Below are 18,191 nucleotides of genomic sequence, written 5' to 3'. Positions count from 1 at the left end.
GAGCAGCTATTTATTTAGGCCTTTGGCAGTCACAATAATGCCCACAGGTACTATGATGGCAACTCCTGCTATAATATAAAAGGGGAAAGAACAAGCATTTGCTCTAACACCACATGAGATACACATATATCACTAATGGCTTCATGTTCTCCCAGGGAACCGGAAGGTGTTATTGGTTTGTTTTGTTCTTGTTTGTAATATGTATTTTGTGTTTTTATCTAGAAGAAGAGGAGGAGGAGGAGGAGGAGGAGGAGGAGGAGGAGTTTGGATTTGATATCCCGCTTTATCACTACCCTAAGGAGTCTCAAAGCGGCTAACAATCTCCTTTCCCTTCCTTCCCCACAACAAACACTCTGTGAGGTGAGTGGGGCTGAGAGACTTCAGAGAAGTGTGACTGGCCCAAGGTCACCCAGCAGCTGCATGTGGAGGAGCGGAGACGCGAACCCGGTTCACCAGATGACGAGTCTACCGCTCTTAACCACTACACCACACTGGCTCTCATCTAGCATTTTTATGCTATGAACCACCCTGAGATCTTTGGGTGAAGGGTGCTATACAAATTAAGTCAATAATAATAACAATGTTGTCCATTGTCAGGTCAAACTGTTTTATTTAGAGCTGAAAACTCCAGCTAAACGTGACCAAAAATATTTTGGAAATAGGGGCAAGTTTTCTTATCATGCACTGTTTCATTTTCTTCTACTCCTCCTCCTCTTCCTCCTCCTCCTTCCTGGCAAACTGCATATGAACATACGTTTATTCAAATAAAAAAACCCTAAACACAGTGGTTTCCTGTAAGCATCTATTTCCTCTCAGAGATGTGAGAAAGAAAGCATGAAAAGCAGAACACATCATGCAAATAGGAGAAAAGTCCTTCTGTTGTATGTCTAACCACGGACAGAACATTTTATCTTCTTTGAGAAACATCTGAATGTGTTGTTACTCTTTCTTTAAAAATAATTTTTCTTAGCAACGTGAGGTAAAGATGGAGAGGAGATGGCAGTTTCAGGTGCATTATTTGTTCATCCTCACACACTTGATCAATGGTAAGTTCATTTTCTTTAAAGAAACCTCTTCCTGTTAGGTTGATAAATCTGTTGCATGCCTGAGCTGAGGGTGAGGACCCAAGGCGATGTGGTGGTGTCTCTTTCAAGCTTTATATCCATGGTCGTATTTCTTGGGGACTTCCGAAAAGCCACTTTGGGATATGAAGTACTGCATTAGGCTGACATTGCAGAGCAAATATTTTGGTTCTTATCATAAGTGTATTTTCAAGGGGAGTTTGCTAATAACTATGCGGTTAAAATATCCTTCCCATTTATTAATAAGAATTCAAGAATAAGCTATACTTTCATTTCTGAAGGAAAGTGCTGGGTTGTCTGTTTTTCTCTGGTTTTTGGAACCTCTGTCAATGTGGACTTTGCACTAAAGAGGACAGAATGTAACACAGGGGATGGGGAAATGGGAAGCATCTTGAAGATGATATTGGATTCCAGCTCCCATAAGCTGCAGCCATCACGGCCACTGGTCAGTGATATAAGAGTTTTAGCCCAACAATATTTAGAGGGCCGCAGGTTCCACACTCTGTTGCAACATTTCAAAAGTAAGGGTGTTAGTTGTACAGCCTTGATCACGAATTGTTGTGATCTTATGCAGCCTTTCCTTCATGTGGGGCTTAAGAGAATATCCATGGGCGGACTTTGGCAATATGGTGTCCTGAGTGAGAACAAAATTTGGTGCACCCTCCCAAATATTTCTTATTTTCACAATAATTCCTTTTAGTACAGTTTCTTTTTAATGTATCTTCTTAGTATGTACCTGTATAAATAATATTATTATTATTATTATTATTATTATTATTATTATTATTATTATTTAGCCTCTCTTCAGCTTGGTGCCCTAAGTCTGCTGCTGGAATATCCTGGTAGGACAGGGGTTGCCAACCTTTTTGGAGCCTTTGGTCATGTTTGCAGACGGGAGAAGCTGTATGCAGTTTTGCCTACAATATACATTTTTTAAAAGCAATTTTCCTCCCTAATATAATGCATTTTGTATGGGTTTTTTCAGTAATGCATTTTATGTGGACTTCAGCCTAGTGTATGCTCCACATTGATTGACTGAAGAACCACAGTGCTGAATTTAGAGAAATGTGAATTAAGAAAAATGGCTGCTTTGCTTTGTGTAATGCTTCAGAAAGGACAAATTGTGCAGGTTTGCCTTTAAAAGCGAACGGAATCAAGTTTCTCCCTTATCCCTACCGCTATGGTAGGATGTGCCAAAAACCAATATAAGCAAAATGGCTTTGGTGCTACCGTAGTTCTATCTACTGGTTCTCCCTAAGTGCTCCTGTGCTGGTTCAGCAAGTCTCATGGATAGACTTGATCCTATCAGATAGGGCAAGCAGCTGAATCTCTCTGGATAGGATTATAAGTCTAAATGCAGACCAGACAGTCAAACTAGAGTCAGCCCGTACTTAACAACTTTGGCCTGATAATAGACCCCTCATGACAACTTGAAAGATACAGATACTCAAGAGTTGCAGCACGTTCTGAGATAAAAGGACTATTAATAAAAGTTAAGTATTAAAATATTTATTCCTAATTCCCTGTTGATGTTGCACTTTGATCTTCATGCATGCTCTTAAGCATAATTCTCAGGAAGAATTTCCTGTGTAGAATTCTCTCAAAAGTGAAGCAGCTTCCTGAATGCAAGATGCTGAATTGAGATCCCTGGGCTGTTTATACTGTTCTTTGTTCCTCGTTAGAGAAATATATACTCTTGCTCTTTATTCTAAAAAGTCTCTTAAGGCGTACTCACGCAGAGTTTAAAGGCCGGGATACCATGATTGTGGGTCCTAGATAAAGCTCTTCACTTGACCCCTGCACCATCTCATAAAAACCCATGCAATCTAGCATTCTCTTCTCACAAGGGTATATGCTCCCAACATTTTCTGTCCCAAATCGGGGACACTCCCTCAACCCCCCGTCTCTCAGCAGCCCAGGCTGCCTTGGCCCACCACCATTTGCAAGCATGCCCAGGACACCTTGGCCTGCTGCCGCACCCTCCCCCCCCACCTCCACCTGCCCAGGCCTGCCCCCCACCACCTTAGCTTTGGTGGCTTACTGTCGCTGCAAGGCCAAAGTCAAGGTAGCTTTTGCAAGGCCACCTCCTCCCCAAACCTGGTTGCTGTGATCCCGGATGTCCTGGTTAAAATGGGACGGTTGTGGGGTATGCAGTGGCCAACTAGATTCTTAAAGAAAGCCTGTAAACAGGACATGAGTGCAACAGAGCTCCATCCCACTTGTGATTTCAAGTAACTAGTATTCAGAGACATGCTCTTCCAACTCTGCTATTCTGTGGTTTTATGCTGCCTCCAGCAGTGGAGGCAAGTGGCCACTGGCAGCCTTGTTCTCCATGGATTTGTGCAATTGACGCGGGTGGCATCAGAGCCGAGGACTTGCCAATCAGAAGGTTGGTGGTTCAAATCCCCGCGACGGGGTGAGCTCCCATTGCTCGGTCCCTGCTCCTGCCAACCTAGCAGTTTGAAAGCACACCAAAGTGCAAGTAGATAAATAGGTACCGCTCCGGCAGGAAGGTAAACGGCGTTTCCATGCGCTGCTCTGGTTCGCCAGAAGTGCCTTAGTCATGCTGGCCACATGACCCGGAAGCTGTACGCCGGCTCCCTCGGCCAATAAAGCGAGATGAGCACCGCAACCCCAGAGTCGGCCATGACTGGACCTAATGGTCAGGGGTCCCTTTACCTTTACCTTATGTGCACATAAGAAGGGGTCCCCAGATCTCTTGGCATTCTGAGGTGTGATAGCAGGCAAAAAGCCTCTTCCAGCATTGAAGCCATGAAGGGGCAACACAGGTAGAAAAGGGCTGTGGGGGCCAATCTTTTAGCCTTTTTTCTCTAGGCCATACTTTCAGAATAAAAATTTGCTCGTGCCATTCCAATTTTTTTATTGATAACAAATACAATGGAAAACAAAAAGAGACAACTCCTAGCAGTGCTAGATTTATAACATAGAACACAGCTAATTTATCATATGTTTGTGGGACATCCAGAAGGTATAATATAATGCAGCTATGTAATAACATGAATCATTCCCAAATATAATATAGATTGCCCTTGAATCTCGTGTCACATTTGTCAGCTTCTCCTGCCACACCAGGCCACACCCTTTGAGAACCACTGTTTTTGCACCACTATCTCCATCACATCACTCATGCCAGTTTCCCCATATTCTACTGCCAGGTGTGCAGTGGGAGCCTATGAATTATAAACATGAGGATATAGAGCATGTGAAAATGACACTATGTGCATTTGTGTTCTTTTGCAGCCCAGTCTAACATCATCCTTCAGGACGGGAAAACTGTCTATGGTTTGCCTGGTAGCAATGTGACTCTATCATGTAGCATCCCGAAGGAAAAGGATATCTATGTAACACAAATGCAGTGGACAAAGATTCAAGATGGTCGGCCAAGAAAGATAGCTGTGTACCACCCTACCTATGGCACACGATACCATGAAAAGGCTTACAACTACTCTGTAAGTTTCAGGAAGGATGTCCACAATTGCCTGGGCGGCCACACTGATATTACAGCCAGCGACATAGAATGCAGTCAATGGATTCTGCAGCTGAAGAACGTGAGTCTGGAAATGTCTGGCTTGTATGAGTGCAACTTTGCTACATATCCAACTGGAACAAGCTGCTCAGAAATCAATCTTCTTGTTAAGAACAGTGGTAAGCAGTAATTGACACATTAAGATTTGTTTTTAATGAGGGGCATTATAATCTTTTAAACAGTATCTTTTTCGCAGTGACTCCAGATAATGCATTTACATTGCTGCTCGACTGACCGCGTTCTTGTTGCAAGTAATGTGCTTCAGTTTACATTTTAGAAGAACCTCAAATGCTTCCATTCAGGGCAGAAACAGTAAAACGACGAGTTTTTAAAAATTCTGCTCTGCCTTATTCTCCAAGGAAAGTCAAAGCAGCCAACAGATTAAATAATTGTGCTGTGTAAAACCAATAATGTTTGTTTTACCAATGCAATAAAACTCAAATTGACAAATCCAGCAGTCATCAACATAAATGCAAGGTGAGCCAGCCCAAAAGTTATTTCATCAGCAAAATGTTTTACTAAAAAGCCACATCCCTGCCTGGTGCCCACAAAGAAGTGACCTGTCAAACTGTGCTTGGGTGGGCAGCCCAGTAGCAGCAGCCCTAATCCAAGTTGACACCTGCCTTTCCTCACATGGCTGTGAGATCTGGAGCAGGAGCTCCGATGGCAATCAGAATTTGATTGAGCATCTGTGTTAGGGAATCATACTCCATGAAAGCTGAGATGAAGAGTGAAAGGAATATAGAATACTTCAGATGCTGGAAAGGTTGCCATAATGTGAATTTACCATTCTCCTGAAATATCGGGTTGCCCACACACCTGCTTGTGCCATGTCTAGAAAGCACCACCTCCCCCAGGAAAACCTGCTCTTTAGTACTGAATCAGAGCAAATGTCAATCCAGTGGCGTAGCGTGGGGGTGCAGGGGGGGCCGGCCGCACCGGGCGCAACATCTGGGGGTTAGGGTTAGGGGGCGCAAATCCACGGGTTAGGGGGCGCAAATCCACGGGTTAGGGGTGCAAATTACTTGCCTTGCCCCGGGTTCTGACAACCCACGCTACACCACTGTGTCAATCTGCAGAAAACCCAATTGATGTTTGCACCGATTCAGTGGTAAAGAGCAGGTTTCCCCAGGGGCAAGTGGCAGTCTGTATGAGCCCTTAGTCCCAGTTCTCCTTGATTAGATAAGTCTATGTCTGGTGATGGTTTCTATAACAAAATGCTCTCCATTGAGGAGAGGAGTGACATTCTTGCATATGGAAAACTAACATGTCAGGGACTAGGACAGAGTCGACACCTCTCCTTGATATGTAGTTTAATATGTGGAAGATTATTATTTTTCAGTGGAAAGAAACTTCCTAGAGCATGTCTATATAAGTCTAGGGATGTTACAAGCATTTGAATAAGGATGCTTGCCAAAGGTTGGAGGCAGGATCATAGCAAGCAAGGATTTACTGCACAAGCTCCCTTCTTGCAGACTGTCCTGCTGCAGGCATGCATGGAAACAGGGGACAGGACTTGTTTGTTCTGATAATCACAGAATCATAGAATTATAGACTTGGAAGGGAACCTGAAGGTCACCAAGTATTGGAGGCAGGACTAACTGGACTGATAAATGCAGTTTTGATTGTGACAGGCACACTGATCATACATAGTTCAGGGTTTTTATCTGCCATTTACAACTTGATAGATAAGAAAAAAATCCAAGGCCATAAAGATGATCTGGTCAAATGGATAGAGCATCTAGTGGAATGGATGGATTGTTTGAGATAGATTTTTGTTTGCTCCTGATGCTGCTCTTTCAAGCTTTGCTCTTCACTTCTTACAGAAGTGTGACCACCCACCCCAGCATTATCACTAACAACTGGACAAAAGTCAGACAGACTGTTTATTTTATTCTTCTTCTCTTCCATATAACAGCAGTATCCCTTGCTGTCTGCTGCATTGCCTGGTTGAGAGTACAAAATAATAGCTAGCAAGAAAACAAACAAACCCCAACATCCTGCAAAATTTGTCTTTTCACTCAACTGGGTAGAAGATGCTCAGAAACAGAGTTGGAGGATGAAGGATATTAGTCATTAAGAAAACATAACTTCACTTCAAAGTAAAACAAACCCATCTGGAGGGAACAAAACCCAACCCAAGTCACTGGGGAAGGATAACTGGCAGACGTGGAGGACCAAAGTGGAGGCAATGAGTGTTACTGCAGAACTGGATCAAAGGAAGGATGACACAATAAAACTGTTGACGCAGCATTGTGAGAATGCAGAGAGCAGCTCTGAGAGCTGCAAAGTATTCAGCTACTTAACCAACCTCTTCCTGACCTTAATTTAAACCACCTGGTCTGCGTTTTTTGCATTCATCCGCTTGGGGTGTTTACTGGTTGACTAGATAATTGGCCTGCTCTTTCTCTAGCAAACACTGTCCTTGGCTATGATGCTAAACACCACAATTCAGCACTGTGGGAACAAGGCTGGGTGAGCAACAGACATAAAACCAAACCACGGTCCATTGAAAGAGGAAGCAAATGCTTCTCTTCGCCTCCTTGCAGCCATGCTAGAGGAAGAGAGGATATGAAGCAGGGTGGTGGTGGAGGAGGTGATGCAAACCTGAGGCTCATCCAAACTCATTTGAATAGAATCATACATTTCTAGAGTTGGAAAGCACCTAAGGGTCATCTAGTCCAACCCCATAGTATGGTTTAAACAAGGCCACTGTGTGGCAATGCTGTACTGCAGGGATGGGGAAACTGTGGCCATGCATATGTTGGACTGCAACATCCATTGTTTCTGACAAGTGGCTGTGCTTCCTAGGTCTGATGGGAGCTAGAACAATTGTAGAGTCAGGGTCCCTTCCAACTCGACATTTCTATGGTTCTAGGATTCTAACACCTGGAGGACCACAAGTTCTTCCCTCTCCTGTGTTACATTCTGGCCGGTGCTCTTCAGTGCAAAGTCTACATTCACAGAGGAGCCAAAAATTAATTACAAGCAGGCTGTTCTCTTTGCCACAGGAATCTCTTTACCAATGTCCTTGCTATAACAGAATGACTGCATTGCAACCCATTGCATCCTAATTGTATAAATAGACTTTCTACTGGGGAGTTTGAGTGAAGAAAGGCATGCCAACGATGTGAGGGGAGAGTAATGCCTACCTTATAAAGTCTCAGGAAATGCATCCTTTTGTTGGCTCTGCTCTACAGCATTGCAATCCTAAGCATGTTTGATATTATCCCAAATCCTCAGATGATCTGGTGTACCAGTGGCTTATGATATCTGGAGTGTTTTAATAGCCTCAGTATCCATGTGCTGGAATGCCCAGTGCTTGGCCTCTGGGCTTGAGATGGGGTGCTGTGAGGACAGCTTCATCAACTCGTACAATCTAAGTTTGCCCATAGATCATTGCCATTGATGGAAAATTGCCTTGGACCCCAATCTAAGTGACTTGAAGGGAGTTCACAGAATGAAAGTTTCCAGTCATCTCTTCCCACTACCTGCCATCTGCAACCCTAAGAAAGTCTCTATGGAGGAACATAGATAGTTGTCTTATACTGAGTCAAACATTGCTCCATCTAGCTTAGCACGGTCTGCGGTCACTTGCAGCAGTGAACCCTTTGACCAAGCAGATGTTCTTCCACCAGTCTATAGCCTTCCTCAGAGGGGGAGTTGTTCCTGAAAAATGTGGGACATGGCTCAGGGGGCTGCTCAGGGGACAAAAGAAAAGACAGCAAAGTTTCCTTCTGGGGACTTCTTTAAATTATCTTGGTTTAGGATCCAAGCCCAATTTGTGGCAAATCCTTTCTCAGCAGTCATCTGTGCCTTACCTCACCTTGTTCAGAAAGCCTCTCTGACCCTCTAGAACAGCCTTGCTCAACTTTGTTAATTGTTTAATTGCACACTGAGATGGAGAATGCTTGTATGTGTGTTGCTAAGGCTTTGACATTGGAAAATTTCATTGGAATATACTAAGCTAGAAAGAGCTCTCTGAGCTTCTAGCTGGGTTAATAATTAATTGTTGATGTTCTCTGCTGGCCTTCACATGAGTGTTTAAACTTAGATCACATGTTCAATGTATTCACTTGTAAATCTTCATTTTGAAAGGTAGTTGCCTTTGCCTTTTGGTACAGTGGTAGAAGGATATGATAAGATTCCTCTCTAGGAGTTGCATAACCTTAGGCTGGATGCAGACTAATGCAGGATATGAAAGAAACAGAGCTTTGATCTTTGATTTGATCACAATTATGTTATATATTTAAGAAGAAGAGCTTATGCTTGAATATGCATATGCTTTATACAAATTTCTGGATGTATCATTGATGGTTTTGTATCTGTTTTTTGAAGAACTTTGAAAAATACTTATGGATATTTATATTCCAAAATTATTCCATTTTTATGCATCCAATTTCTTCATCCTGTGCAATATTAATATCTGCAACAAACCTTGGGTCCTCAGATGTTGTCAGAATACAACTCTCATCATCCCGGCCTGATAGCTAGAGAAGATGGAAGTTGTAGTCCAACAACATCTGGGGACCCAAGATTGAGAAAGGATGCAGGTGGCTGCATAGGAAGAAATGGGAAGAAAATGTCTTAATTTAATAACTAAACCTCTGTGATTTGTCCTTCAGATTTTGGCAAAGTAGAAATAAGGAAACTACGGTAGTCTCATTCCCCCAAGAAACTGTACTCAGTGGGGAGTTGAAACCAAAGCCATAACTGAGCTATTTCTAGGCTGTTGAATGGATCCTAGTATCTGTAGTACTGTTCTTGAACATCATCTCCTCTTCTATTTGAATCTGTTTCATAAATGCAAAGTAATGATTATTGTGCAAGAATTTGCAGTGCTGACTTGGCTGCTGTCTAACTAATGTAAACGTGTATTTTCTTTCTGTGCACAAGTGAAACCAGAAATCTCTATTGGCCTCCAAGCAAGTTTCATAAGAGAGGTGAGTAAATTTAGAGGTACCAATGCATGAGTTAGTGTATAGCTTTATTGCTCCAGTCATCCAATCAAATGGGACAAAGTTGAGAATTCGTCCACAAGAAAACCAGCTAGGGCAACTGATTTGGGAACGTTTCCCCCTCAAGTTTGGAATCATCCAGTCAGAATTTTCTCCTAGTAATTATGTGGCCCTCAGATGGTATTGAACCTTTAAAGGAGAGAATTCAGAATGCTCATTAGCTTGAAGTACTCGTTCTTTGACATCTGCAGGCATCATAAAAGAATAGAAAAGAACAACACATTATCTCGTTATCTCATCCTTGTCCTTTGTTCACATACAACCTGTTTCAGGATTTACCTGACCACAGGGAAAGGGCTGTAGCTCAGTGCTGGAGCAGCTGCCTTGAATAGAATCATGGAATCATAGAGTTGGAAGCATACAAAAGGCACTAAGTTCAATTCCTAGCATCTCCAGGGCTCATAATGTCCCCTCTCTGAAATCCTGGAGAGCTGAGGCCTGTCGATGTACACAATGAAAAGCTAGATGGACCAATGCTCTGACTGAGTATAAGGCAGTTGCCCATGTCGTTCCCCTCCATGTTGTTCCCTTCTTATGAATGGGATTGTCTCAGGAGCAGGCCACGCCCATTACCAATCCACTCTATGCATTATCAGGCAGTGCATAGAGGGGATTGGTAATGGGAGCCAAGCTTTGTACACTGGTAACTGTATATATTTACATGCAAGAAGAACACCCGAAGAAGGCTCCAGGAGTTATCCTGTCTAATTCAGATTTTAAAATCTACACATCCCAGACTATTTTATATATATATATATATATATATATATATATATATATATATAGTATTAAAACAATATTATTTTAATTTTAAAATAAAATGTTTTATTTGGCCCATTTCAGATCATAACATTTTTCCTAAGTTTGATATGCTTGAAAACACAGGTCCATCTTTTAACATAATCCCTGCTTCGATAGCCTAAGGAGTCATTTCAATCTCATGTGTTGTTGTTCCTATATCTGTCCATCTTCCTATTGCGTTTCTTGTTCTCAGTTTTATACCCGCAGAGAAAAGTGAAATAAATTATTTATACGGTCAACAGGGGGGCAGTAAAAAATACAGGAACCACCCACAGTTCTGAGCTTTCTAAAACGGCTGGAAATGTTAAGTCCCTGACTATATTTTGCACCTCAGATCACATTCAGTTTAAAACTTCAGTTAACAAAACACTCTGCAGGTACAAGCAGATCTATGAAGGTAAAAGCGTTTTTTTAACAGCTCATCTTTCTCTAGGTGGTTTAGTATTTTGCATTGTATGCATCGAGAATAAGGCTCTTGTGGTCTGCTCACGGTGTCCTCATGTTTAGCACTGTCTACAGGGTACCAAACCACATCCTCTCTGCTTTTAGATGGAGCCACAGCTATAATCATCCTCTCCTTAACGTTCTGAACTATTTTAGCGGTAATATTTTAGTGGTTTCATTACACCTGCAGCTCTGTACAAAATGTTCAGGGTGATTATGGGGACAGAGGATCAAAGACTGAATGTTTCTGTAAAGCTTGCCCTTAAGTATTCTGTAAAGGGAATTGGGGTTGCTCGTGCGTAAGTGGGCTGCTGCTCTAGGCAACGTTGTCTGGCTAAACCTTTCCCTGGCTGGACAGCCCTTTCTCCGTGGCTGTGTCAGTCACTGGCAGAATCCGTCAGTGGGTGTTTCCTGAACTTCTTCCAACATAAAAGCTGCTTGACGCCAAGTCTCCGCCTAGCTTCCCTGCGTGGAAGTCTTCTGCGCAGAGTGGGCGTGGCCAGCGGAGGTCCTGGGCTCTCCCCGCTGGTCTCTGCGGAAGAGTCTTGGAGCCATCTCTCCGAAGTCCTTCCCTGCTCCCCTTTCTTCCTGGTGTCACGCCGATTTCCTTCCCCAAAGGAAGTGTTCTCTCTCTCCCTGCTGGTCCCTTCTCCTGCATCGTTGGGGAGCCTTACCTCCACTCTTGGCTCCGATGGCAGTTCCCTGACATATTCAAACATCTTATTGATTTATTGATTGATATGGCACCTTTACTATGGTGATTTAAACCATCTTCCCTGTGGGGGAAGAAGGAGAAAGCAAGGGGGGCTTGTCCCTGTTCCAGTCCCTGTTCCAGGTCTGTCCCTGTTCCAGTCAAACTGCTCTCCTCCTCAGGTTAAAGGACACTGGGACTTCTTCAGGGAAGAAGGCAATGAGGGAGACAGGTAAACAAAACATCAGTTGGACAGTCTCATCGCCACCACAGGGCAACTTTACATTTAATAACATGTAATTGTTTGGGTATTTTAAAAGTGTGAACCACCTTGGGTACCTTGGCAGATAAGCACATAAGTGCTATAAATAAATAAGTACAAAAGGACAGGTTATGTGAAGCTGATTATCCCACACAAAGATTCAACATTACTCTGCAATGTAATGTTCATTATAGCCAAGCCTTTATTGACTTGTTTTCCTTTGATTTTCTAATAGGCTAATATTACTTGTGTGGTAAGGAAGGCATTTCCTAAGCCTGACCTTCAGTGGTACATGGGTGGAGAGATACTGAAGGACAAATCCAGAGGTAATGCAAACATTGTCTAAAATGGCATTTCAAAAATTCACTTTTAAAAAATATCCGGCTGTAACCAGAGAGCACAGTACTCTTTCTGTGAGCAGGAGAATGTAAACATTCATAATCTATGTGGGAGGAAAAGCAGCTTTTATGCTGAACACAACTCTCATTTAACGATAAACTAATATTCCACCTTCCTCAAAAATACAGAGAAAGAGGCACACACAACAGTAAGGATTCCATTATCATAATTCGACAAAAGCAGGGAGAAGAGGTGCAATTTAAGCTGGCACTGAAATGATGTTCACATTAAGCTAAGTCAGACCATTGCTCCAGAAAGCTCAGTATTGACTTTCCAGGGTTTCTGGCAGAAGTCTTTGTCAGCCCTTTCTGGAAGCACCAAGATTTAACCCGGGATCTTTTGCATGCAAAATACCGGTAGGTGCTCTGTCACTTTACTGTGGCCCAGTGCTAAACCTCTGAGCTATGGTTTTATCCTTCTTGTTAGCTGGTTTGAGTTTTAAAGGTTTGAATATGAGTTTTAAAGGTTAAAAAAAGGAATACATAAAGACCGATCTCATTTCTTCTTATTTTTCAAAGGAATATCCATACAAAAAGAAGATGCAAAGTTTGAGGGAGGTTTTTATGAGAGGAGATCACTGTTGACAATACGAAGTACAACTTGGCCACCCATTTATCAACCTTTCAAATGCATGTCTGTGTATCCTTTCCCTGGAAATGACATTTCATCTGAAGAAATAGTTCTCCCTTATGGTAAGTCAAATTAAGTTATGAGCCACCTGAAATCCAAAGAGCATATGATATGCATGAACTCAATCTAACTGAAGCCTCTTTGACAATGCAAAGTCTGCAGAAACAAAAGACAAACACTTCGTTCCATAAATCACTGCACACATGTTTTCAAGGTATAAATTCAGTCATGCTAAGAAAACAGTTGAATATGCTGGTATATATTCAGTACTAATGCATATTCAGCAGGCAATATATTCTTTTTTTTTGTATTATTTATAAAATTTCTAAACCACAATTATGACAGAATCCACAGTGGTGTACAGCAACAGTAAAAATGATAATACATCACATCAACACCACACATCTTTTATAGGAAAAAAAAACCCTGAAAGGCAGCAATACTATGAAGCAGGCTCAGGCAGTAAAACAAATTTAAAATGCCTGGGCAAATAAAAATGTCTTCGTTTGTTGGAGAAAAGTTTGTAATGTCAGTGCAAACATTGTTTTGCAAAAAATGCTGCTGGATTTTTGTGGCCTCAAAGTTCTATCCAATTTCTCTACAATATTTTCATAATCTAGAAATTATTTAGAATAGACATGAAACTTCACTCTTTATTATGTTGCCCAGCACCACAGAGTACTTAGAAATTTGTATTCTCATCTTAAAACATTGGCCTCAAGGGATTAGCCTGTGTTGTCATTGTAAGTTCACTGCAATATTGATGAAAAGTCATGTTTTGTGTGTATTGTGTTGGTACATCAAGAATCCAATCAAACTCTCAGTTATTGTGATGTTGTCATTAACCTATTATTGGATTGTCACTGCAATGGTTATTTTCAACAGAGTTTCAGACTACATCTTTGCCACTCTCAGAATCTGTTACTCAAGTTACTCAAGTCTCGGATTCCCCTACACAAAGTAAGTGAAGTCTATATTTTTGTGCTTTTCTTAAAACCTGCACACACAAAAATCACATAAATACTGAGAGTAAATGTGGCAATGGTAGAGCCTTTTCTCAGCTGCCATGATGTTGTTTCCCCACCTAAATACAGAACCATAAAGTTTCTGGGAGGTTACTAAAGCTGCATGCTGAAGTAACTCTGTTGTAAGAAGAATGAATTTAACAAGTAAAGATATTCAGGTGCAAAACTAATGAAATTATTTTATCTCAATGTATTTTGGACATCTTCATTGGGAAATCTGCAAATGTGTTTGTGTGTCTTAAAATACACATATACAAACTACTATATCATTATTAATACTAATGTTAGATCATGTTTTGTGACATTGGCCTAGCATGCCACACTAAGCTGGAAGAGCTAAACCACAAGACCAGGTTCAGTCAATATCCTAAGCCAAACCATGGCACAGCACATGTGCAGTGGCAAAATGACCGGTGAGAAACCTGCATTCTTGCACTCTTGAACTTTTGCTTAATCATGGTTTGACTTACCCCACCATACAAACCCTACTGTTGATTTCACCTATCAAGAATCAAATCTCACGGTTAGTACTAAGTTGTTCTTAAGCTATTATTAGACATTTCATCCACTACATTTGAGACTATTGTTATTTTCAACAGGGCTTCAGACTACGACGATGGAAGCTTCAACATCCAGTAGTCAGGTTACTCCAGTTTTGGATTCCCTCACAAAAAGTACCGGTAAGTTATGTTTATATGTATGAAACACTTTCTGCACTTTTCTGAGAAATTCGTCCAACAATAAATGATTAAAATACTTACCAAGCTCTGATATTGCTATTCCAACATGTATCCCATTCCACCTAGGATGGTCCAACTACATTTGTTGTTTATGTGGAAAGTTCAATATGGCAAATTGAACCCACATGCTCCATGCAACGCCCCTAGGCTAATTAGCATCAAGTTTTTCCCTCAAAGCCTAAGGATGGGAAAAGGGTGGTAGCTCAGTGGTAGAGTGTGTGCTTTGCCTGCAGGAAATCTTAGGCTGCAATTCCCACCATCTCCAGGTAAAGCTTAGAAACAACCAAAACCAGAAACCTGAAGAACCATTGTCAGCCAACAGATACTACTGAGTAAGGCGAACCACTGCTCTGACTCAGTCTAGAGCAGCTTCCTTCAGTGCGGTGTTGTGCAGGGATTCAGGAATGTCTGATTTGCACCTCAATAGACCAAAGATATATCAAGTATGTCAATATGTTCTCAGGCTGCTCTTACACACTACTCATGTAAGGAAGGGAGAATGTTCTGATCTCGGGTTGAGGACCTCTTTCCAGCCAAACAGCTGCAGTTCCTTTCTAGCCAACCTCCCAACAGGCAGCCACAGGTCAGTGGTGGGCAGGGGCCAGAAGCAAAATATTGATTGACTCGCATACCTCTCTCCATCCCCCATCCAGGCAAACAGGAAGCATGAGCAAAGTTCAAAGATGCAATCTAGCCAGGCAATGAGTGTGGAAAGCAGGAGTTTGGTCTGGGCAGACGGGGGTATGGTTTGGGGAGGATTCTGGGAGACATATAGAGAAGCCTGGAAAGCTGCATTCAACCCTCAGGCCTGAGTTTCCCCATCCCTGTGCTAATCTACCACCACTGCCAAATCTTCTCAACCACCATCTCCCTTTTCCTTATATTCCCCCATCTGCTCCTACATATAGGAATGTGATCTTTCAAGGTAGAGAAGGAGAGAGGGGAACATGAAGCAGCATAAAATCTATGTGTGTGTTTCTCCAAGTTCTTATAGGGTGGTTTTGTGTCCTCTCCTTTGTTTTTCTCTTCATTTTGCCTTCCCTGGCCAAGTCACTTGGCAAAAGACTAACCCGCTTCCTCTGTTCATCTGCAGCATTTTTATTTGCCAAATCTCTAATATACATATTTAAGTCCACCTCGTAAAATAAGCAGACAAGGCACCGGCAGTGAAGTGACTTCATCATAGCCAAGTGATGCAGCCCAAAAGGGAATGCAATCTGAGAGATTCTTAAAATATTCTCTGAATCCATCTCTCCTGGGAGCCATTGTGCACATGTGAAATTACATTAGGAGCTGCCGAGGTCCAGATGGAGCACCAAGTCAGCTGTTTGCTGAACATTTGTCTTGAGCTGGCTCAGATTTCCTTGTAGGACAGGCACAGCATAGCATCATGATGGGATTTCATACATCTGACAAAGGGCAGCAGTCGGCTGTTTCTCCTTTTCTTTTTTTAGTTCAGGTTCACCTACTCCTGAGCTTGTTTTCTTGCGGCCGCATTTGTCGCCAAACTAACCTTTTCTAAATTATTTCTTAAGTTCTTTCACAAATGCCTGTGAGAAAGTGATCATCGGTGCCAGGGTTTGGGATGTAGCTCAGTGGTAGAGTATCTGCTTTCCACAGAGAAGGTTCCAGGTTTGATACTTGACATCTCAAGATAGGATGGGGAAGATACATTGTCTAAAACCCAAGAATGTCGCTGAATGTCTGACACCCATCTACTGAGCTACATGGATTGTCATGGACTGGCTGGATGCTGAGGAGTGGCGGGAGGCATCAGCTGCGGAACCCCCAAGGGCACCCCTAGGGGAAGAAGGCTCAGAGCCAGGGGAGTGGTGGCAGAATGACCATGAGTGGTCAGAGGGAGAAGAAGGAGCAGACTGGGAGGAGAAGGTGTCAGAAGCAGAAGCGGTAACAAGATTTGGTGAGCAGGAAGAGGCTGTGGCAGAGGGCAGTTCAGACTCTGAGGCAGAAGCAGAGGCTAGAGGGGAGTGGGGTCAGGAGACAGAGAGGCAGGCTGCTGAAGAACCCAGGCAGTTTCCCCCTCCTGTTGCGACCAGCTCTGTCTCTCTCTCTCCCCCCACCCCACCAGTTTCCTAGAACTCAAAGAAATGAAGAAGGCAGAACGGAGGGGGGTTGTGTGCAGGCACAGTTTATGACTGCTTGGGAAAGACCCTGGAGAAGAGGAGCCTTAGGAAGTGATGGGAAGGTGGGGACCTTCAGCCTTGCAACTGCCTTGTTGGAGCAACAAGGGAAGGGTTGCTGGGATCACTAGCTCTGCGCTGTTTTGGTTTCTTGAATAAGGGATTGATTTCACTGAAACCATGTTGTGCTTTGATTGCTTGGCTCCAGCTCCTGAGATGGCCCAATGCACTTATATATTTATACTCCACCTTTTCTCCTTGGTGGGACTCAGAATGGATTGCAATAAAAATAAGAAGCACTAAAAACATAGAAAAAGCAATCATTAAAAACCAATTATATATATATTCTCTCTCTCTGTGTGTGTGTGTGTGTGTGTGTAAAATATGCTAAAAACATACCAATAATTCCAATAAAAACAGCATGGCACTAGCTCTTTCAATAAAAGCAGGCAGTTCCCAAAAGCCTGTTGGAACAAGAAAGTCTTCACCTGCCAGTGGAAGGACAACAAGGAGGGATCCTTATCCAGTATAAAACAGATTCCTATGCTCCTTTGAAATGTCAACATGTACTTGCCTTTTAAAAACATGAACCTGAATACAAACTCAATTGCTTTCAAGTCTGCTCTCTTATCTAGCTGATGTGTAGGGGGCCCTGATACAGCCTCCTTTTTTGTATGCAGCAATGTTATATGAGAAAACACTTGCGGAAGTCCTTCTTTATTCACTTCATTGATTGGCACTGCTCAACATGACTATCTGTACTGCGTGCGTGGAATATCTCTGCTGCCGAATTGAACAGGGCACTCGACTTCCTTAGACGTCCCATGTCATGGTTCATAAATGTCATGTTGGTTGCAAAGTGCTTTTGTTGCTCTTGCTGTCTGACAAATCCCCTGCTTGCCTTAATAAAGCTGTAACTTCCCTTTGCCTTCTTCTTTTCACTGTAAAAGTTTTCCATTCAACTTTGCTCAGTGAGATAATCCGAATGACAGCTGTTCGGTGCTTAGCTTCCATAGGAACATCCTTTGTGCGCCAGGCACTAAGAGACACTTTGACACGGAGTGTTAATCACTGTACATTTCTCCTTCTCAGGCTTGTAGCCAGTGTCAAAGAGCCAGTTTCTTTTCTCCCCAAACCCAGATAGATGTCAAGGATGATTGACCTCTTCCCATAGAAATGTCTGAAATAAGACTTTGAAATGTTTCATCCTTCAAAACATGGACTCTGTAAAATTTGGGCAAGAGGTATTGAGAAAGCTATGGCCGGGGGAAAGGGAGGGAACCTACCAGTGCATTTTTTTCGGGGGGGGCACAGGGGTACGTGTACCCCTAAACATTTTGTGAATCTAATGGGAGTAAAAACTAAAAAAAAATTAAAAAATTAGATTCTTCTCTAGCACGGTGAATCATAA

The 18,191-nt window shown here is 42.5% G+C and overlaps 1 protein-coding gene across 1 annotated transcript in view; it reads left to right on the top strand.

Annotated features, from left to right (window-relative positions):
* The first annotated feature begins 804 nt into the window (after positions 1–804).
* The window catches only part of CD96 (CD96 molecule), a 28,467-nt gene continuing 11,080 nt past the window's right edge, over positions 805–18,191 (top strand). Inside the window, exons 1-7 of the mRNA XM_083611625.1 lie at positions 805–1,046; positions 4,344–4,748; positions 9,526–9,572; positions 12,081–12,171; positions 12,763–12,936; positions 13,760–13,834; positions 14,499–14,579. Coding sequence (XP_083467751.1) covers positions 986–1,046; positions 4,344–4,748; positions 9,526–9,572; positions 12,081–12,171; positions 12,763–12,936; positions 13,760–13,834; positions 14,499–14,579 — 934 coding nt within the window. The 5' untranslated portion in view covers positions 805–985. The remainder of the gene's footprint in view (positions 1,047–4,343; positions 4,749–9,525; positions 9,573–12,080; positions 12,172–12,762; positions 12,937–13,759; positions 13,835–14,498; positions 14,580–18,191) is intronic.

This window comes from Podarcis filfolensis (assembly GCF_964270895.1).
Source record: "Podarcis filfolensis genome assembly, chromosome: 4".
Classification (NCBI taxonomy): Eukaryota; Metazoa; Chordata; class Lepidosauria; order Squamata; family Lacertidae; genus Podarcis; species Podarcis filfolensis.
This window is presented reverse-complemented; position numbering and strand designations above follow the sequence as displayed.